Source organism: Adiantum capillus-veneris, chromosome 28 (assembly GCF_014529385.1).
Source record: "Adiantum capillus-veneris isolate H3 chromosome 28, ASM1452938v2, whole genome shotgun sequence".
NCBI classification, from domain to species: Eukaryota; Viridiplantae; Streptophyta; class Polypodiopsida; order Polypodiales; family Pteridaceae; genus Adiantum; species Adiantum capillus-veneris.
Window position 1 is genome coordinate 63,113,801 of NC_140958.1, and position 23,615 is coordinate 63,137,415.

The 23,615-nt window shown below is 42.6% G+C and overlaps 1 protein-coding gene across 1 annotated transcript; it reads right to left on the minus strand.

Moving 5' to 3' along the window:
* Window positions 1-486: 486 nt before the first annotated feature.
* Window positions 487-5,833, minus strand: LOC147420562 (uncharacterized). The gene has a single exon (XM_086504221.1). The coding sequence runs from the start codon at window positions 4,623-4,625 to the stop codon at window positions 4,146-4,148; it is 480 nt and encodes a 159-aa protein (XP_086360347.1). The 5' UTR covers window positions 4,626-5,833; the 3' UTR covers window positions 487-4,145.
* Between the last annotated feature and the right edge of the window lie 17,782 nt (window positions 5,834-23,615).

Sequence of the window (23,615 nt, forward strand, 5' to 3'; positions counted from 1 at the left end):
GTCCACACGTGGTTTTAAATAAAGTTTCAAAGAGGTTAATCTAAGCGCTTTGTGGAGTTGTATGTAGCACCACGTGTCGACACGTGGTGCTAAAGGAAGTTTCAAAGAAGCTAGTTTAAGCATTTTGTGGAGCTACTTGTAGCACCACGTGTCGACACGTGGTGCTAAAGGAAGTTTCAAAGAGATTAGTTTAAATGTTGTGGAGTTGCATGTAGCACTATGTGTCAACACATGGTGCTAAAGAAAGTTTCAAAGATGTTAATTTAAGCGGTTTGTGGAGTTGCTCGTAGCACCATGTGGTGCTAAAGGAATTTTCAAAAAGTCTAGTTTAAGCTGCTTGTAGCACCACGTTGTCGCGGGGTAATTTGTGCGGTTAGTGATCCGGGTCAGCACATGGCTGCTTGCTGTGAGAAATAGTTAGAGAGAGATGCACAACACAAGAGAATATGGAACAAAAGACGCTTATGGAAACCTTAAACTGAAATATTGAATAAACTCAAAAAATGAATACAAAAGACTTGACCGTCGCAATAGGCCCATTGTGCTCTTAAAGCCGTCGAGATCTTGAGCGGAAGCACAAACACCAAAGCCTTATTTGCTTCAGTTTCCTTCCCTTGCTCTTCTTGACCACCTTCACGTGCATTCACTTTGCCGTCGCTTGTTTTGGTCTTCTTTTAACTCAAACAATTCTCTGAAACTGCTAAAAACTTCTTAAAGCCAACTTCTCTATGAAATAGCTCTCGTTTCTAAAACACCTTCACCAAGGTATGATTGTCTCCATCTTCAAACACATCCCCAATCACACACAACTTCGGTTGTGGACTGTCAAACCGTTGCCGTATCCACTGAAAACACTGAAGCTCGGCCACTTCAGTGCCTCGGCAACCTCTTGCAACTCGTACTCGACAGCAACACCCTCGTCAAAAGCTTGTTCGATGACTGATCTCCCTGCACGCTCCGTGTCTACTGATAACGACCATCTTACGATGCTGCTCTTGGCCCTCCACTCCTAGTGCTCGACAGCTGCGGATCCTTGCTTCATGGCAGCCCACTCTCACTGATCAATCTCTTCCTCTTCTCCTCGCGGGCTCGTCCCCGGCTCTCTGATGGTTTTTTTCTGCAACTGACATTCTTCTTTTCAACAGCGCGCCATCTTGATTACCTCCCCAACTCGCGCTCGCTCTCCTTGCACGACGGAGGTTCCTACTGCTCGACCTCGCCAAAGCTTCCTTCTCTCGCTGCTCTCGGCCCTTGGGTCTCGTCAACCTGCACACCCTCGTCCGCCAAAAGCTCCTCCCCTTTGCTCGACAGTGCCTTGCTTTCTTCTCTCTCTCCAGACGGCGCTCTGCCTCCTTGCCGGGTCCCCTCAGGCTCCCCTCTGCCCTCACGTGCCGACCCCTTCTCGACTTCTGCAATTGACGCTCCTCCCTGGCTGCCTTGTCTGCTCCTACCAGGCTCCCGGCTCACGGCCCTCCTCTCCTCGCTGCCTTCTGCACGTCACGCGCTTTTTTTTGTTTCTTATAAACGGCCAACACACCTTATGTAATTAGCTTTGATTTTTTCGATTAATAACAACATGCGGCCATTCATATTGGCCCTCCTGCATGGCCGACACACTTGCTCTCAGCAGCAGATGCGAGCTCCTCAAAGCTGAAGCTCCACAGCCCTGGCCTCGGCATGAAGCCAGCTATGTTTCTCTCCTCGCTCCTCGATGACGACCACACCGTCTTGCTTCTTATTACTTTAAGCGGTTGGTCACACGGGTCTTGAACATCGATTAAAATATTGCCGATCTCCACCTTCAAGGCACACGTATAGGTTAATGCATTGGAGATAAGTCGTCCCTTCCATCCAATAGCTCCAAGCTTTATTAAGCCATGTCGCCAAACTGACCTCGGTGGGCAACAAGCTCCTCAAACACATTTTAAGATTCTTTGAAGTACATCACATTGGAATACTTGAGAGCTGAAACATCACATAGCACTTCTGTTGGTTTACATGTCAACCAAATCTTCGCCAAGCACAACCCGATCGTTCATGAGTGATTAAACTCCTCTTGCATCGGCATAAGTGATACTGTCAGTCGAGGTCAAAGCCCATAGCATAATCTTCACTCTAGAAACTTTTAACATTGACGACTTCAGACTTCAAGTTATGATATAAAAAACCATTCCCACGCCATATGATGGCCATTGCAAGCTTTCCATCGTGCGAAAATGCGATACTTCCAACCATATTCCGAGCACTCATAAAAAACACTGATTATGTGACTCCTGCATGAAATTCTCCATTTAGACGTACAACAGCATGACATCGACCCCCTCTGAACCTGCACATCCTCTGGTATGTGCCAACCATCCTCAAAATTTGTAAGTATAAAACTAGTTGGCATACAAGCAGTGGTCCATTGTAAGCCTGCTACCAATAACCTTAAAATTTTTGACCACACAATCATAAGCCTCCAGGATCAAAGGGAAAACTCAAAAAAATTTCATCAATCAAGTAGTTCCATCCAATAAAGTATAAGCATGATCCAATGCAAAGTCGGTAAATCTCTTGCCATAACCTGTAAGCATGATGAACACCACCAGGGTCATATGGTCTATATATCAACTGCCATAATCCATTCTCATAAACCTGTCCTCCTGGATCAAATGTCTTAAGAGGATATTGCCCAATCACTAGAGCTGCATAAAATCCACATGAGCATATATTATCGGTCTCAATCGACATCAAAAACCTTGGTGTAAGCTTGTTCTTCCTAGATCAATTAGCAATCGATGACATTTTGCACCTAGAAGAACCCAACCATATTCAATCTGCTTCTTAAGGACCTCAAAATCTCTTGGGTCGAATACCATAGCAAGCACATAGCATCTATGAGCCTCGTAGTAAAGTAAAACTTCCCTTAAATCATTATGCAATACCCAGTTCTCGTAAACATCTGACAGCTTTTGCTCAGCAAGCATATAGGAACACTGCATACCTTTTACCGGTAACCATAATAGCACTGACATAAGCATAAGTAGAAAGAGTATGTGGATCCAACCATAGCTAGAACCTCGTCGAAGAAACTGAAGAAGCATGTGCATCCTTTGCTTAATCGATAGTGATTCACCCCCTCTGACTTCATAGTTATCACGAACCTCTGAAAATCTTGCATCAGTGTCAGAGTCATCATACTTGGAACTCTAGCCTGCTGACCATGAAAAAGAGTTGTAACTTGTGAATTTGCATCCACTTTTGGATCAGTAGAGCAGTGAATACTCTCATAATCTGTCAAAGAATTGTGGGTTGCTTCCTCTTGTAGCTCGTGAGAAATAACAGAAGAAGAAACTTCGCGTCCGTTATCTTGTACTTCAGTCATGTCAGAAATGTCAAGCACACAAAGAACATCATCTAAGCAATCTTCAAAGATCTCTTCATCCTGATCCGCTTCACACACTTCTATGGTAGCCAAAGATCCATCGATACTCTGTGAAGACTCTTCATGCACCTCCACGGAATAGGTATAGCAGTAGAGAAATCATCCATAATATGTTGCTCATACATAACACAATCAAATAAAACAACATCAATAATGGCATTCTCTTCTCTCAACCCTGACAAGGAAGCATCACTAGTCGCATCATCATCTTGCTCTGTGATATCAAAGCCTGTAAACATAGCGTCAGCATCAATTGTAGACTCATGTATACCCTCATGCACATCCATAATTTCTTGTACTTCATTTTTTATACTGTATAAATGTTTTTATCAATGCAATCATCTTCAAGAAACCTGTTGTTTTGCTTGGATTCACATGCTTCCATTGTGCTGAGAGGACCATCAACACCTTGTAAAGGATCATCTTGAACTTCTTGAGAACAATCCATGCTGCAAAGATTACTAGTATGTGGAACACTAACAACACAATTTTCTCCTTCGTCTAATTCTTCACAAGAATCAATGATAGAGGCAGCTACCATGTGAACAAGCTTTGAAAATTTTTCATCAATAGCTTTAGTCTGAAATTCATTATTTACCTATGCTAGATTTCCTGAAGCATGATCCTCTGGGACAAAATCTGGTACTTGCAAAGCTGCATCTGCTTTAGCTTTACTTCTTGCATGAATCTGCTCCCAAAATTCATCATAGTTGATTGTCTACAATTGAGCTCCATCACCTTTACTGAAAGTAACTTGCTTCTGTTGATTCATCTTCTCTATTTCCAAGACTATGTGCCGGTTACCCACTTGTACAATCGCTTCTTCAAATTTAGCCCAATTGCCTACGTACTTGTCGATAAGCTTCTGTATCTGATCACGCAATTCTGGAGCTACTAACCGGTCAAACTCCTTGATCATATGCTTAGTTGGAATACCCATAAGCTCCATCTGTGACGTGTAGCATGCAAAATATCCATCACTATCGTAGCCATCAAAAATACCTCTTTCAAAAGAGACTTTATACAATGCTTCTTCCATTGCTTCATCTCGTTGGGCTAATCCTCGTAAAAACTCTTCTCGGTCCAAACCAAATTGCTCATAAGTAACCTGCTGTTGTTGCTGTTGCCGCCGCTGCAAGAAAGCATCAAATAGTTGCATCATTTGCTGCATCATTTCTACTTGAGACGTCGTCGTCATCCTCTCTGCCAAAATTTCTCACCCCGGCTCACTTTACGTAGGGTTCACCAAAGATGTCGCGGGGTAATTTGTGCAGTTAGTGAGTCGGGTCAACACAGGGCTACTTGCTGTGGGAAACAGTTAGAGAGAGATGCACAACACAAGAGAATATAGTACAAAAGACGCTTATGAAAACCTTAAACTAAAATATTGAATAAACTCAAAAGCTGAATACAAAAGACTTGACCGTCGCAATAGGCCCATTGTGCTCTTAAAGCCGTCGAGATCTTGAGCGGAAGCACAAACACCAAAGCCTTGTTCGCTTCAGTTTCCTTCCCTTGCTCATCTCGACCACCTTCATGTGCACTCACTTTGCCGTTGCTTATTTTGGTCTTCTTTTAACTCAAACAATTATCCGAAACTACTAAAAACTTCTTAAAGCCAACTTTTGTATGACATAGCTCTCGTTTCTAAAACACCTTCACCAAGGTATGATTGTCTCCATCTTCAAACACATCCCCAATTACACAAAACTTCGGTTGTGGATTGCCAAACCGCTGCCCTATCCACTGAAAACACTGAAGCTAGGTCACTTCAGTGCCTCGGCAACCTCTTGCAACTCATACTCGGCAGCAACACCCTTGTCAAAAGCTTGTTCGATGACAGATCTCCCTGCACGCTGTGTGTCTGTTGATAACGACCATCTCACGATGCTGCTCTTGGCCCTCCGCTCCTAGTGCTCGACAACTGCGTATCCTTGCTTCTTGGCAGCCCACTCTCACTGATCAACCTCCTCCTCTTCTCCTCGCGGGCTCATCCCTGGCTCTCCGACGGCTTTTTTCTGCAACTGACGTTCTTCTTTTCAACAGCGCGCCAGCTTGATTACCTCCCCAACTCGCGCTCGCTCTCCTTGCACGGCGGAGGTTCCTACTGCTCGACCTCGCCAAAGCTTCCTTCTCTCGCTGCTCTCGGCCCTTTGGTCTCGTCAACCTGCACACACTCGTCCGCCAAAAGCTCCTTCCCTTTGCTCGACAATGCCTTGCTTTCTTCTCTCTCTCTAGACGGCGCTCTGCCTCCTTGCCGGGTCCCCTCAGGCTCGCCTCTGCCCTCACGTGCCGACCCCTTCTCGACTTTTGCAATTGACGCTCCTCCCTCGCTGCCTTGTCTGCTCTTGCCAGGCTCGCGGCTCATGGCCCTCCTCTCCTCGCTGCAGTCCATGACCTTCTGCACGTCATGCGCTTTTTTTTGTTTCTTATAAACGGCCAGCACACCTTATATAATTAGCTTTGATTTTTTCGATTAATAACAACATGCGGCCATTCATATTGGCCCTCCTGCATGGCCGACACACTTGCTCTTAGCAGTAGTTGCGAGCTTCTCAAATCTGAAGCTCCACAGCCCTAGCCTCGGCATGAAGCCTAGGTTTCTCTCCTCGCTCCTCGACGACGACCACACCATCTTGCTTCTTATTACTTTAAGCGGTTGGTCACACTTGTCTTGAACGTCGATTAAAATATTGCCGATCTCCACCTTCAAGGCACACGTATAGGTGAATGCATTGGAGATAAGGGTCCCTTGCATCCAATAGCTCCAAGCTTTATTAAGCCATGTCGCCAAACTAACCTCAGTGGGCAACAAGCTCCTCAAACACATTTTAAGATTCTTTGAAGTACATCACATTGGAATACTTGAGAGATGAAACATCACATAGCACTTCTGTCGGTTTACATGTCAACCAAATCTTCGCCAAGCACAACCTGATCGTTCATGAGTGATTAAATTGCTCTTGCATCGGCATTAGTGATACCGCCAGTCGAGGTCAAAGCCCATAGCATAATCTTTACTCCAGAAACTTCTGACATTGACGACTTCAGACTCCAAGTTATGATATAAAAAACCATTCCCACGCCATATGATGGCCATTACAAGCTTTCCATCGTGCGGAAATGCTATGCTTCCAACCATATTCCGAGCACTCATAAAAAACACCGATTATGTGACTGATGCATGAAATTCTCCATTTAGACGTACGGCAGCACGACAACGTGTCGACACGTGGTGCTATAGGAAGTTTCAAAGAGGCTAATTTAAGCACTTTGTGGAGTTGCATGTAGCACCACGTGTTGACACGTGGTGCTAAAGAAACTTTCAAAGAGGCTAATTTAAGCGCTTTGTGGAGCTGCTTGTAGTACCACGTGTGGACACGTGGTGCTACAGGAAGTTTCAAAGAGGCTAATTTAAGCGCTTTGCGGAGTTGCCTATAGCACCACGTGTCGACACGTGGTGCTAAAGAAAGTTTCAAAGAGGCTAATTTAAACCATTTGCAAAGTTGCTTGTAGTACCATGTGTCGGCACGTGGTGCTAAAGAAGTTTCAAAGTGGCTAATTTAAGTGCTTTGTGGAGCTGCTTATAGCATCAAATGACGACACATGGTGCTAAAGGTTGTTTGAAAGAGGTTAGTTTAAGCGCTTTGTGGAGCTGCTTGTAGCACCACTGTCGACACGTGGAGCTACAAGAAGTTTCAAAGAGTCTAATTTAAGCGCTTTGTGGAGTTGCATGTAGCACCACATGTCGACACGATGTGCTAAAGAAAGTTTCAAAGAGGCTAATTTAAGCTCTTTGTGGAGTTGCTTGTAGCACCACATGTCGACACGTGGTGCTACAGGAAGTAGGTTAATTTAAGCGCTTTGTGGAGTTGCCTGTAGCACCACGTGTCGACATGTGGTGCTAGAGAAAGTTTCAAAGAGGTTAATTTAAACGCTTTGTGGAGCTGCTTGTAGCACCACATGTCGACACGTGATGCTAAAGGAAGTTTCAAAGAGGCTAATTTAAGTGCTTTGTGGAGTTGTATGTAGCACCACGTGTCGACACTTGGTACTAAAGGAAGTTTCAAAGAGGCTAGTTTAAGTACTTTGTAGCACCACGTGTCCACACATGGTGCTATAGGAATATCCAAAGCGGTACCGTGTGTCGACACGTGGTGCTAAAGAAAGTTTTAAAGAGGCTAATTTAAGCGCTTTGTGGAGTTGCATGTAGCACCACGTGGCGACACATGGTGCTCAAGGAATTTTCAAAGAGGCTAATCTAAGCACTTTGTGGAGTTGCTTATAGAACCACGTGGCGACACGTGGTGCTAAAGGAATTTTCAAAGAGGTTAGTTGAAGCGCTTTGTGGAGCTGCTTGTAGCACCACGGGAAGTTTCAAAGAAGCTAGTTTAAGCGCTTTGTGGAGTTGCATGTAACACCACGTGTCAACATGTGGTGCTAAAGAAAGTTTCAAAGAGGCTGATTTAAGCGCTTTGTGGAGCTGCTTGTAGCACCACGTGTCGACACGTGGTGCTACAAGAAGTTTCAAAGAGGATAATTTAAGTGCTTTGTGGAGTTGTCTGTAGCACCACATGTCGACACGTGGTGCTAAAGAAGTTTCAAAGAGTCTAATTGAAGCGGTTTGTGGAGATGCTTGTAGCACCACGTGTCGACACATGGTGCTAAAGGAAGTTTCAAAGAGGCTAATTTAAGTGCTTTGTGGAGTTGCATGTAACACCACGTCTCGACACGTGGTGCTAAAGTAAGTTTCAAAGAGGCTAGTTTAAGTACTTTGTGGAGCTGCATGTAGCACCACATGTCGGCACATGGTGCTATAAGAATATCCAAAGGGGATTTAAGCCATTTGCAAAGTTTCTTGTAGCACCACGTGTGGACACGTAGTGTTATTAGAAGCTTCATAAGGGCTAATTTAAATGCTTTATGAAACTTCTTGTAGCACCACGTGTTGGCACATGCTACTCTAGGAAGCTTCAAGAGGTTAATTTTAGTGCTTTGTGGATCTATCTGTAGCACCACGTGTCGACATGTGGTGCTAAAAAGAGTTTCAAAGAGACTAATTTAAGCATTTTTGGAGCTGCCTGTACCATCATGTGTCGGTATGTGGTACTACAGGAATATTCAAAGAGACTTTAAGCCATCTGTAGAGTTTCTTATAGCACCATGTGTTGGCACGTAGTGCTATTGGAAGCTTCATAAGGGCTAATTTAAGCAATTTATGGAGCTGCTGATAGCACCATATGTTAGCACATGGTGCTATAAGAAGCTTCAAAGAGGCTAATTTAAGTGATTTGTGAAGGCACCGTGTGTCAACACGTGGTGCTAAAATAAGTTTCAGAGCAGTTAATTTAAGCACTTTGTGAAATTTTCTATACCACCGCGTGTTGGCACGTGGTGCTGTAGGAATATTCAAAGGCAGATGCTTGTAGCACCATGTGTCGGCATATGATATTTTAGGAATCTTCAAAGGGGCTTTAAGTCTTTTGCAAAGTTGCTTGTAGCACCATGTGTCAGCATGTGGTGCCATAGAAAGCTTCATAAGGTCTAATTTAAGCACTTTATGGAGCTGCATGTAGCACCATGTATCGTCATGTGGTGCTATAGGAAGCTTCAAAGGGACTAATTTAAGCGCTTTGTAGAGTTGCCTATAGCACCACGTGTCGGCACTTAGTGCTATAGGAAGCTTCAAAGGGGCTCATTTAAGCAATTTGTGGAGATTCTTGTAGCACCACGTGTTTGCCCATGGTGCTATAGCACCACATGTCGTCACATGGTGATGTAGAAATCTTCAGAGGGACTAATTTGTGAGTGCGTGATGCTTGCATGCACGATGCATAAAGGGGAAGAGGAGAGATGACATGGGGAGTGGATGGGTGACCTCTCAAAAGTGAAGTGAGAGTACTCCTTATTTCTTGTATACGTTCAATCAATAAGGTGAAACAATGGGCATCCAGTGTTTGGCTCGGGGTAAGGCACCCGCCTTTACCCTACCTTAATAAAGCCCCTACAAAGCTTCATACAACACCAAATGCCAACACACGGTACTACAAGCATCTTTGAAAGGGTATAATTTCCTCTTCCAAGATATTTGGCCCTTTTGGACTAGAGAAGAATTGGGCAAAACAAACTCCTATGTAGTTCCATGTATCACCATGTGACAACATCTGGTGGCAAGGGTTTAATTCTCCCTTTGCAAGGGCTTGATATTGGTTCTTAGACACTTGGGTCATTGTGGACAAGACAAGAATAAGGGAAAAAAGAAAAAAACATTTCACCCGTCACAATATAGAGTGCAATACATATCACAAATTGGGTCCTAACCATTTAGAAATTTGCTAGGGTTTTAGGTTGCTCGAAAAATATTGCTCGGGCTATGGTAAGACTCGTTGAGAGATGGATATAGCCTTCTTAATCTTTTGAAAAGATTCTTGCAGGTCACGGCTATACTCATCGGGAGCGAAGATCTTCCCATGTACTTTAAGTAGCAAGGGACTTTTAGGTCCTCCCTCTATTATTTTAAAAGGTGCTTTTCCCGTAGAAGTATGTATAGTATTATTGTAGGCATACTCTATAAGAGGTAAGTACTTTTCCCAATAGTCAGGGTCAGTAGCATACTCATCTATCATAGAAGATAGATCATTGTGAGTAGCTATAGACACCATCGTGAAAGTGTATTAGCCACTTCATTGTGCTTACCAACAATGTGAGCAATATGGAAATTAAATTATGAAAGAAAATTTTCCCACCTCATTTGTTTGTTGGAAAGCTTGGTTTGCGTCATGAAGTACTTGAGACTTTGGTGGTCAGTTTGTAGAATAAATGGAGTCCCCAATAAATAATGCTTCCATGTGTCTAGGGCATGTAGAACAACTAAAAGCTCTTTCTCATAAATGCCTAAGGCACCTTCATCTGTATTGAACCTTTGGCTCTCATATGCTATGGCATGTCCTTCTTGAAGCAAAACTGCTCCAAGGAAATCACCACAAGCATCACATTGGACCTCAAATGGCTTTGAGAGATCCGGAAGCATGAGGGCTGGTTGGGAGGTAAGCTTCTCTTTGAGCTTGACAAAAGCATTTTGCTCCTTAGCAATCCATAAATACTTAACGTTGTTCTTAGTTAAGTCATGTAGTGAACCTGCTATTTGAGAAAATTTTGCTATGAAGCGTCTATAGTATGCACGCAGCTCATTTAGTTTTCTTGGATTAGGCCATGCTTTTATTACCTCTAACTTCGAGGGATCGATATGGATACCATCTTGAGAGATAATACGACCTAGGTATTGAATCTCTCGAAGAAAAAATTTGCTTTTCTTTTAGTTGAGAAAAAGCTTGTTCTCCCTCAGTGCTCGAAAAATCACTTGGAGATGCTGCTTATGTTCCTCCAAAGTCTTGGAGTAGATGATGATATCATCAAAGAACACTCCAATGACTTTGCAGTAGGGTCTAAAGATTTTGTCCATTAGACGATTGAACGTAGCTGGTGCATTAGTCAAGCCAAAAGGCATGATTAGATATTCATAAAGACCAAACATTGTGCGAAACGGGGTCTTTAGGATATCTTTATCCACTGTCCTTATTTAATGATAGCCACTTTTAAGGTCAATCCTACTAAAGTAGGTAGAGCCTTGTAGCTTATCAAACAAATCTTCTACCCGAGGCACTGTAAATCTATTTTTGATAGTGATATGGTTTAGTGTTCGATAGTCCACACACACACATACGGTATGTACCATCTTTCTTTTGCACTAAAAGGATTGGAGAACAAAAGGGAGAGGAGCTAGGCCTCGCCATCCCTTTGTCAACCAATTCTTGTACTTGCCTCATGATATCCTCTTGTTGAGCTTGAGAAACTTAATAAGGAGGCTTGTTAGACGGTGAGCCTCCTGGTAGTAGCTCAATTCGATGGTCATCATCTCCTCGTTTTGGAGGTAAGTCCATAGGGATATCATCGATGAAGACATCTTGGAATCCTTTTAGAAAATTAGACAAGTCTAACTCTTCTTGATTCCTACCATTTACATTTGATGGAACATTAGGATCTTTTAGGGATTCTTTGAAAAAAATCATGTATGCAGAAACCGAGCTCTTCATTGATTTATCAAAACCAAGAGGATTTACAAGTGGTATAGTATGACCACACTCACTAGCATTTATATACATGTTCTTTCCCCTGCAGGTGAAGTAGATTCTCCTTTCAGGGAGCTTCATGTTGGCAACCATGTGATCAAACCATGGCACCCGTAGGATAGCATCCTCATGTTGGAGAGGAGAGATGAAAAAGTCTTCTTTGTCGACATAGCTTTGGACATGAAGTCTCAACTTCCCAATCAAGGGAGTAACGGAGGCTTGTTGTCCCTTGAAAGCTGTGTCAGTCGTTACAATATCTCCCATCTCAAAAGCTTGAATGCCCAACTTGGTGTCCAACTTCGTTGATATGAAGTTGTGAGTAGAGCCAGGGTCAAAACAGGATGAAGACATCATGCTCCCTTACCTTTCCCCAAGAATAGGAGAGAGATGATCCTTTGCAATGAGCATCCTCTTTTGGAGCTTCGATGGTGGAAGCCCTAGGAGTCTCATTGCAAGCATTTTTCTTGGGGCAAGAACAATAGCCATGTCCTTGCTTCCCACACCTAAAACACTTATGGTCCTTGCGAAAAGCTTCACGCTCTTCAGGAGAGAGTTTTTTTTTGCCTTTGTGAACTCCCTTCTCCTTGGACCAATTGTTGTTGAAGTGCCTTGGGAAGAATTTAGGGAATTGGTTTTCCCCTTTGCATCATTTTTGTCTTTGTTTTCCATGGCCTTGACATTTCATCTAGTCCCTTGTTGGAAATTGATGCGTGAAGCAACCATGGTGTGATGGATTACTTTGGTGATAGAACCAGACCGTTGAGAGTTGCCGTATTCGGCCAACTCTTTAGGTAATCCCGCTCAGAATTGTTGAGGTCTATTATTTGGAAGACAGTAGCCTTGATATGTAAATCCCAAAACTTCTCTACATATTTGTGGATAGACTCATGAGAGAGAAGCTTCAAACTGCACCATTTGGTGAGCACTTTGTCCTTTGCATGGCTTGCAAGGAATTGCTTCATGATGGAAACTCGTAGAGTTTTCCATGTCTTTGGGGCTTTGCCGTTGCCACGAAGGCTAGCCCACCATTGACGAGCCGATTTTTGGAAGTGCATAGCTACATGTGTGTAGCTTGGAGGACTCTGTGAAGCCCTTGTCTCCAAAGGCTGCATCAAATTGCTAGATGAAGGCCAACACTTTGTCGGTAGCACCAAAGGTGCCATCATAGGTGAGAAAAGAGATACTCTTTCCTCCCTCTTTGAACTTTTTTAACTTTTTTGACCTTCGCCATGCGGGGTATGATTTGTGATGTCCTCCCCTCTTGTATTCTCTAGGAGAGTAGTCATAGCTTTTCCCGGGGGATTCACCATTGAAAACTTACCGCACCATGTAAGTGCAGGGGAGGGGGTTTTTTTAACAAGTTACATAAGTGTATAAGTTAGGGGCAGGCCCTCAATAATTTATCTCCCAAGCTTAAAAATAAGGGAGGAGGTATCATATTTATTTGGGACGGTGGGGGAGGGGAGGGGGAAGAAGTGAAAAAAGGGAAAAATGAGAGGAAGTTTTTGTGTTTCAAAATCATGGCTTCCCAAAAGGGTCTGCCCTCGAACTTGTGAGTCAATAGCTACAAAGATACATGCAAGAACTAACATTGCTTTGTATCAATTGGTTGTTTTGTGATTATAATTCATTTTTTGAGGGATGAAAGTTATAAAGAGTTTGAATAGATGCAAATTTACATAAAGAACCTAACACAACTTTATAACCATGTTTTTTGAGTAATTTAGATGGGTTTGAATTGGACAAGTAGCCAGAGTGCAGGTTGGTTGAGCACACAATTTGAAAGTCAAACCTGAGACACATTGAGGGTACATCTAGTTATCAACAAAAGTGGTTCCTTAGTACGTTGCCAGTCACTATGCTACATACTCTTTGACTAGTTTTTACTTAGTTAGATCATGTGAGACCTAGATTTTATTTGTAAGATAGGGGTATGATAGTTTTCTTCATTGATTGTTGTATAAACATAGAAAGGGGGGTCATATTCCCTAATATGAGTCGTATATAGGGGTTTTATCAAAGTTATCCGCTCGCAAGTGGCGTTCCGTTTTGTATATAGAGTGAATCCCCCGCGTAGCTTTTGTAGGAAGAGAAGGAAGGTGAAGAAGAAGGACAAGAGGGTGACCTCTTTCTTGCCCTTTTCTTCCTTTGTTTCCTCTCTTCCCTTTTGAAGTGACGAGGAGAAGGATTGTGAGTTGAACGTTTCCTCTTGGGAGGACTTGGCGATCGTCTAGACCACCATCTTTGTGGAGTGACATCTTCAGAGGAACTTAAAGTTTCATTGCTTTCTTGCTCTTTGGATTCCTCCTCTCGTATGGGAGAGAGTCTTCTTTTGGGGGTCTCTTCAAGAGGCCTCCTAAGCTCTCTCTCCTCTTAGAGAGGAAGGGAAATCCCATAAGCGTGAAGTTGTTGAGTAACTTCAGCTTGCAAAGCAGGGTTTCCCATAGCTTGATGCAACCATGGAGGCATTATCATTAGCACTTTCATGTACAAAATCAAAGCTATCTGTGTTCATTCTATTCTCTTGGTTATTGTCAGCCATGTTAACAAAATTTGTGTACTTACTATTGTATGCTTTGGCAATTCAAGACCTTAGTTGCTACTCCTCTTAGCCTTTGAAAATTAGCACTTAAGTATCTACACCCATGGCTCGAAGTGGTTAATTATAGAGAGTAGTGGAGTGGGTCTTATATTGCAGAATTTTCGAGGGCTAGCTCCTTTCAGACTTCTTATGGCTCAATAATGGTAAAGCCGTAGGAAAGTCTAAAAAGACCCCATTATGAAGTCCAAAGCTCCCTAGGTGTGGACCATATCCCACTTACCCTAATATAATTAACAAAATCAACCATTTATAGGCTACTTAAGGACCTCTCTTCTTCAGCAAGAAAAGAGAAACCAAATGCTATGATACCAATGTAATGGAAATGGCCTATTAACTTTGAGAGTAGCGGAAACTAGAGAAGTAATTTTAGGAAATTACTTTGTGAGCATAGCGGATGAACTCAATTGATGGTAGCAACATAAACACAACATTTAGTTAACTTGGCATAAACAATACTTTTGCAAGAGAGAGAGTTTAGAGAACATGACAACAATTGAGGACCGGATTTATGTGGAGCCGGTGGTCTCCCCACCAATAGGCATTTATATTATAGTTTCTCTTATCAGGAGAGACTTATTACAATACAATATTTGTGTTCCTTGTGACCTAGGTGATGCAATGAAGATGGAAAGATTCATGCATCACGAGCATAACATAAACTTCATGGAAAGCATTAACTATCTCAAGCCTCAGTCTCAAGACCTCAAACACCTTCGGAGGTGGAGAGAGATAGCAGAGAATAAGGGTAGGGAAGAGGAAGAAGAAACATTTCATAGGAGAAAGAATTAGTTCCTCACTTATCATCACTCTTCTTGCTAGCATACATAATAGCATAGTAATGAAGATGGAGAAGATGGCAAGCTTAAGCATTGAAGCATGGCTCTTGGTTGGATTTGCATTCCATAGCCAAGAATGTTGGTGTAGGCTCTCAACCTCTCTACTTGCTTGGAGAAGGAGAGGGAGCTCTTGCACTTTGCACAATGCACAATCAATGTGTGTGTGTGTGTGTGTGGGAGAGTATACCCCCCAAGCATGCCCCTAGCTTCCTTGGTCGACCCCCATTTGTAGCTCATGCTTAAAGCTCAGTAGACTCCTCCAAGCCTAGCCAATCACAAGTAGGAGGCATTACAAGCAACAAGGGTAGTCTTGGGACAAGTATCCTCCTTTCCCCTTTGAGAGAGAGGACTTGATAAATGCAAAAACAATTAAATAAATTTTCTAAATTATCATTGGACCCCTTGGGTGGCCAACCAATAGGCTTTAGGCACACCATGAGGAGGAACTTCACAAGTGTCCCTTTTGCTTTCTTTGTACCAAGCTTGCCTTGAGTGAGGGTGTGCGTGTTCTCTCTCATCACCCCTCTTGTAGGGCTCGCCCCCTCCTTGTAGGGATCATTCTTGACTTTTGCACACCTTATCCCCAAGCACCTTAGTCAGCAAGCATGACAAAGCACCTCAAGCTTGGGTGGTGTTCCCACAAGCACCTTAAGCTCCCTAGTCGGCAAGCACGACAAACACCTCAAGCACCTTAGTCATCAAACACGACAAGCACCTCAAGCACATTAAGCTTGGGCCGGGTTCCCACCTCAAGCACAACCCTAGCTTACCTAAGGTCAAAGGACTTTTAACACTAACTATTGGAGGTCTTCAATGAAGTTAACCCTAAGGCCCCACTGGTTAGCCTTGCTCTTTGATAGACCATCTCTCATTTGGGCCCCTTTTACCATTGGCCCCGTGTTGAGATAGATCTATAAGAACATGTTTATATCCTAACCCTTGTTCCCATTTATTTTTCCCATTAAATGATCAATTTAATATGAGAAAATCATTTAGGTTGGTTAGATATTAGATTTTATGACAATGTTCAAAAAATGTAAAGGCTGAGTTGGTCGAAGTAGAGATGGACTAATCAGTACTAGTGAGAGTGACCACTAGGTGTCTGCCCTATCCGTTTCACCATCTGCTCTTTAAGGCGGTGCAGGACAGAGCAAAGCGTTTTGGATCGAAACAAAGGGGAAGGCTGAGAGGTTTAATTGCATTAAAGCTCCCATTATGTATTAGGTAGTGCAAACTATGCAGCAGAAAGTGGATGCAACTGCAGTCTCCAATCCGCAAGATGATGCCAAAGAGCAGTCAAGTCCATCCACGGTGCCCAAAGGGAAAGGCACTTTACGCAAGAGGGCTTAAGTACAAAAGGACTCCATTGAAGAGCTAGTAACATTACCATTCTCAGAATCACAGGTTAAAATCTTTGAATTCAGGGCCGCAACTCCAACAAATGTGAGCGTGAACACTTTCGTGGCCACCTCTACCTTTACAATACCTATTGTTAGTGTTGCAGGCACACAAACACACACTCCAGTTGTGTCGGCAGTCCCACCTACTCCTACTCCTAATGCAGGGGCACCTAGGAGTAGTACAGGAGCACCTAGCTCTGGGAAACCTTGCTAAACCTAAGCTCACCCCATATGAAAAAGTTGCACAAGGAATCATAGGAGGATACATAACGGCCGAAGAACAAGTCATTTATTCTAAGGAAGGTCGATGTTATCACTGTCACGTCAAGGGTCATATACAGAAAATGTGTCCTAAGAACCCATCCAACAAACCTAAAGAACCCACAGAACCCACATCCTCTATTAATGCCATAAATGGGAACACTCGTGACGTGTCCCAAGTTTCTCATAATCCTCTCATTGATGAGTCTCTCATGAAGTGTTATGGTCACGTGAATGGTCAACACATGGTAGTCTTGTTCATCAAGTTGTAGACTGTTCCATCTAGACCTTTGTAACGTCTTTGACCTAGTTCTCCAATTAGATTAGCTTATATTGGCTGATCTGTTGGATCTGGCAATTTTGGCTCTCGATTATAGATCTGACCACTATAATCCATGTACAATGACCCTGATTACATATGCACCAAATGTATGTTTTGTTGGCTTGTGCAGATTTCTGGATAAACACTTGGGTTGATTTTTTGCATTCTATCTGCACTTCATCTTTGAGCTTGCACTACCTGGCTCCATTGAAATCTGTGAACATCTGGGAGTTCTCTGAATCTGGCTTTACTCTACTCAATAGGATCTTGGCTCCTGTGCTGCTTTTGTTGCTCATCAAGTATCTATGGCCTTCTGAATTTGCATATAAGACTTTATCTCCATTATAGCCATATAGTTGTAAAATTTGCTCCGTTGTAGTTGTACATGTGTTGCCACTGCTACTGGTTTGCTCTGTTGTACTTGAATTCTCAGCTTGATTTGAGTCCATGTTGACTAGTTCTGTAAAAACTATCTCCTAGCAGATCTTGGTATCGATTACCAGAATTTCTCTTGCTTGGTTTTGATAAAATTGCTTATGACAAAGCAATTTTGCAATTGACTGCTCGTTCAAAATCCCTAAGCTTTAAGAAATCTTGTGTTTTGGAGCATGAGATACTAAGCCCGTTTATCATCTCTTGACCTAAAATAATGATATTTTTCAACTTTCTTGTGATACACTAGTTGTAGACACTATGAATAGGTCACTTGACAAGTTTCATGAGTAGAGAAATTTATAAAAAATCACACGTAGAAGGAACCTGAAGCAATGACAATGGACTAGTTAGACATTAAAGATGATGAAGTGCATACAAATTGATTACAAGTTAAAAATGGGAGTCATTTTTTAGAGTCATATTGGATCTGGAATCTAAAACAGAGTCCAAGATCATTAAAATCAGTAAACATTTGAAACCATCAATCAAGCATTAGGAGAAAGTTGGACTCATTTTTGGGCCTAGTAAGAAGTTCCACATCGACTTAGAGAGAGAAAATGAAAATGTTAAATTGTGCATTTTATGTGATACTTTTTTTGCGCGAACAAAAAGCCAAAATGACATTCTTTGGTAGGTAGCCGCCGTCTTTATCATTCTTATCCTTCGTTCTCTTGTTAGGAATCCAACTAACCATATGACTAATGATTTGAAATGCCACCTTACAAGCGTTCTCTCCAGAAACATAAGCCACACGAACTCTATCAACTCTAAACATGAGAATATGGCCTTCCCTCCCAAAACCTGAGATATTTCATGAGTTTCGAGTGTCTGTCTATTTGTCTATCAACTCTAGGAATGGAGAACGCTTCTTTTTCTGATGAAAACACCAATTTGAACTTGCAATCCTCAACCCCTTCATCTTTAACACTTACCCAAAGAAAGAACACACATCATCTTCATTTTGATGTATTGCAAGAGTATGCACCGTTGCAGAAACGTAGAAGGGAGTCTTTCTTATCTCGCATCGTTGCAGAAACGTAGAAGGGAGTCTTTCTTATCTCAACGGGAGAAAGAACTTAGAAGGACAAACAAGGAACATCATTTGGATTTGTGGACCAATGGGTCTATTTATCCAACGACAAATGCGCCACCTCCCTTTGCTAATATCACTAACCTCTTACATTTCAAAGGCGATGGCAAGGATGGGCTAATGGGATACACCGAACATTTGGAAATGAGAGGATTGAATGCAGAAAGACAAAGAAACTTCCTAGCGATGGACATGCAGTTGAAGAAACTTAATGAAGCATGCTCTCAAAAGATTTCATCAAACAAAGAGGCAATCCAAGGCCTTGAGAAGAAGATCACAAGTTTGCGAGAGAAAGACACCGTGCTTGGTAGTCGGAAAAGAAAACAAGATCTGTGCAACATTGAGAACATGAAGATTGGTAGTGGTGGCCTAAAAAAATGAATACGAGCTTTAAGGTAACTCGAAGTTTGTTTCTGCTTTTGTATCTTTAATGTGCTTCACTAAGAAACGGATACACTTTCCTATACATGATTATAACGCACAATCCTTTTTTGGCAAGTCTTTACTGCATCCAAACTCGAATGGTGTAGGCTTCAATGCCGGAGTGCATTATTACAGCCGTCTAGTTCCAAAAGAAGTAGTTGAAGAGATGATAACTCAGAAAAAAATTTGTAAGTAGAAAGGGAGGCTCCTTACCTCCTTCATGAACGAGAATCGGTTGGAACCAATGGAAGTGCAAGCAATACTTGATGAGAGTGGCATCTCGCAGATGGGATACATGGCTCTCTTCAAAGCATTAGCTAAAAAGTCTCAAAATAAACTACAAAGAGGATCATTGCTGCCAAAGCCATCACATGTAAAGGCTGCTCGCCGGCACGTAAATGATGAGGTGTTTGAGAAACTTGGGTCACCATGCCATATTGAAGCAACGTTCTTAGGCAAGGGTGGCAGAGAGGTACAGTTTAACGAGCACAACAACCTCTTCGTTGATCTTGAAGCATTGCAAAGGTATGTAGTTCACTTCTTTGACATCAGTCGAGAGGAGTGCGATGGGGTTCTCAAGTTTGTTTTGAAGCTAGATGAGTGCGAGGTCCTGAAGAACAAGAAGCTGGAGAGAGTCACCATTACACTCATGAACAGAGCTCTGGATCCATCAATAACGAAAGAGGATCCACGATACTTCAATGTGCAATCCGAAAACAATATTCTAACTCTAGGATCATTTTAGGTATACTTAGTTCACTTTATAATAACAAAAATATTGATTATTTGGTTGTTGATTTTGTGTTTTCGTTTTTCATTGCAGGTTGATAAGGAAAATTTTAAAATCCTCGATTGGGTTTTTAATCAAACCCAAATTATTCCTTCTATCATCAGTGAACAAAGAAACGGAGTCGTTCTTTCAGTGGAAGGATTTGGTGACTATACAGTGGAATGACACATGGCAGATGACTTAAAGACTCTAAAGTGTATGTACAACGTAACACACGGAGCAACTGTGGAAAATCCATGCTTATATTGCATGGCTGATGCACAATCTCTTGAGAGTGTGCAATGGAATAGAGCTCCCAACAAGCATCTTCAAGATAAAACTTTTAGGCCAGTGCTTGATATTCCTCTGAGTAGAGTTCACGTGTGTACACTTCATGCACTCTGTCAAATAATCGAAAAGGTGGTTCATTTGTACATATGTTTGGCATGGACATTAAAGCCAGAGAGTGACTCAAAAAGAGTGATAAAAGCATTAGAGGGAGTGCTCTCAGACATTGGTTTGCATGGAGGCAATGTCAAAATCGAAGAGGACCCTAAGATGTCTCAAAGTCATTACAAGGTACCTAGGAAAGCATCGATAGGTGGCGATAAGGCCAGAAGGTTTCTTGGGTTTAGCCTCAAAGATTCAAATAGAGAAGAGAGGAGAAACCTGTTCAACAAATGGAAACAGCTACATAAAGTGGTTAAAGACAATATTGATGGTGGGGCAATCCAAAATCACAAGGCGAACGTGTGGAAATCACTAGATAAGATTTTCCACTACGTTGAGCAACATTCTTGGGACCAAAGTAAGCTCACGTCATTTTAAACAACCTTGCTGGATTGGAAGAAGGCTTACCTTACAGGGTGGGGTGGGCAACATATCACACATTACATGGTGGGTTAGCATTCTACGTATACAACACAAAATTTTAAATTGTACTCTACTGACCATTTTGTTTTATTTCAATGCAGCACATACTATTCAACCATGGTCCATATTTTGTCAAGACATACGGCTCACTATCAATATGGTCCACACAAGGCATGGAAAAAACCCACTACATGGCAAGGACACATTACTTTAAGCATATTAGACATGGGGGAGGAAAGGATAAGGCCAATAGCCTATTAGAGTTACACCAGTGGACTTATAGACGACTAATTCATAGAGCAAGGCAGAAGGAGCTTCTTAAGAGTTTAGAAATTACACGGTCTTTACAACACATCCGCAAAGAGAAGAAATGGATGGCTTGGGGAAATTCAAATGTGGGGGAGTTCCATGCGAGGTGGCGACAATCACGAGTCAGGAGCGGGAGAAGATGGACATGAGCCCGTCGTTTTTATCCTCTTCGATGCACCTCCTTCTTCCTCACTTTGTACCTCTTCGATGTGCAAGCTCTGTAGACGAGCTCGTTCCTCTGTTGATGGCAGCATCCCTACGGGCATCAGGCATCTTCTTTCCCTAAAAAATAGCCGCTTGTTGTATGGATCTAAGCTCTCCGGGTCTTCAACCCCTGCAACCAAAGCCTGAGTTGTGTAGGACATGAAATAGGGGGCTCTGAGTGCTTGGCACCCATACCCAATGCCAAAGACGCGTAGAGAAAACTGTTTCTCAATCAGAATTAGTCTTTCTGCGTTTAGTGGGAGGGGGTGCCCACCACACAATCTTGTAATAACTTTCATTGCAAATAGTGAGAACTTTGCATTGTCCTCGGAGTATTCCTTGTGGTATATTATGATCTACAAAACAATAGTAAAACATCTATGGGCCGTAAGCGATATGAGTACAATTGCCAAGTACTTGAATTGTTTCTACAAACCCTTTTGCGGTTGAAACGCCCGATGTAGTGAGACAATGCCGCATCCTTGCCTTGTACTCCAGTGACAAGCCCTTGCCATGAGCCTCCCGCTCTTCTAAGGAAACTATCGTCATACACTAGCACCTGTGAATAAAAAGATTGATCATGATATTTTATCAATGCGCCATCTCCAATACCATCTGAATGCCTTAAAAAATTACCATCTGATTCTTGTCCATTTCCAACATCGACCTTCCCCATAAGCGAATAGACTGACTATTCATATACCTGAGCTCTAGGTGCCACGGGCCTACCCATGTTTTCCAAGCCAAGTTGTTGTTGTCGATTGAAACTGCTCATTTGTTGGCAAATTGGCCTCTCTGGACTTCGCTTCATTGAATGTATCTTTGATCAATTGCCACCCTGAAGTAAACTGTGAGTCGTGGATAGCTGTGTCAGCAATAAGATGTTGGTCCACTCCATCATCATCCACAAATCCCATGTCTGCCTCACAAAAATTCGCAATTACAGCTAGGCAGTAGTCCTCCCGTATATTCAGCTCATGCATGATATCTATGAGCAGAACGTAGTGGGCGTCGCCCGCCATAGCAAAGCTGGGAGCGCAATTCAGAGGCAAAGTCACTTCCTTATATGGGATTTCTTGCTTGCACCCTAATGCTGCATCCGCAAGAGAAGCAAGAGTTAAGCCCGCATCAAATGTTTCCTTTAATACCTCTACCCACTCTTCTTCTAGGTCAAACTGCACCTTCACATCCTCTACCTCTTCCTCCAGCGCCAATGGACAACTACCGAAAGTTGTTGAATGGGAAGTCTCTGACTCACCATCCGTTTGCAAGTACAAGTAACAGACAAACCCGTGGTAGAATTCCACTAAGCGACACTATTTTAAGTGCTTCATATACCTGTCTTGTACAAGCAGTGCATTGGAGGGACACTTTTCTAGATATCGATTCAGTCTCCTTGAAGCACGCTTGTCAGGGTCAAGGTCGGCTGGTCTCATGCCATCAATTGTCATGGAATTGTCACAAATGACTGCATCATACTGTTGCAAATGGGTTTATAGTTACTCAAATGAGCAATCTATGATCCTCTGTATAGAAAACTCTGCATTAAACATTCCTGATAGTTTTAGCGCACGGTGATGAGCACGGGCATTGTATAAGAACATGAATAGTTTTTCTTTACATGTATCCTCGCCCACATTGTGTGTCTCTAGGAATATGATCCCCATGACTGAAAGAAAAAAAAAATCCAAAACTACTATTCAAAATTGGTATGTATTTGGTGTCATAACCAAGCAAATATGAGCCTCGAGTATCCCTCAAGGTCTCTATTTTGCTTGGTTCTGTCCCGTGCGCTAATGTCATAATAGGTGATGTCACTTGAGTCAGAACCAGGTGAATAGGGGCCGCAAATATCTCCGAAGGGCCCTATTCGCTTGGTTCTGACCCAAGTTGAATTTATGTTGTACCCACGTCCATTGGGAACAAGTGGATTGGAACAGAGCATTTAATATTATCAGTAAATGCTCTGTATCCTCGCCCACATCATCTGTCTCCAGGACTATGATCTCCATGACTGAAAGAAAAAGCAAACCAAAACTACTATTCAAAATTGGTATGTATTTGGTGTCATCACCAAGGGAATATTGAGCCTCGAGTATCCCTCAAGGTCTCTATTCGCTTGGTTCTGTCCCGTGCGCTAATGTCATAATAGGTGACATCACTTGAGTCAGAACCAGGCGAATAAGGGCCCCAAGAATCTCCGAAGGGCCCTATTTGCTTGGTTCTGACCCAAGTTAAATTTACGCTATACCCATGTCCATTCGGAACAGGTGGATTGGAACAGAGCATTTAATGTTATCAGTAAAAGATATATAGGCCTACTCACTCACTATGCCCAAACATAGCATTGAATAACAACTCAGGCACGGTCACATAAGGAGTAATTATTCCAAACATGCGGTGCGAGACTTCTAATTTTACCCTAACGACCACTCTTGGCCCTTGGAGTGTTGTTCCCCTTGTGCTCTAACCTCGTAATGCAGTGGCTTCGGTGCACACACAGTTAACACACAGGCAAGGGAGAGAGAGAGAGGG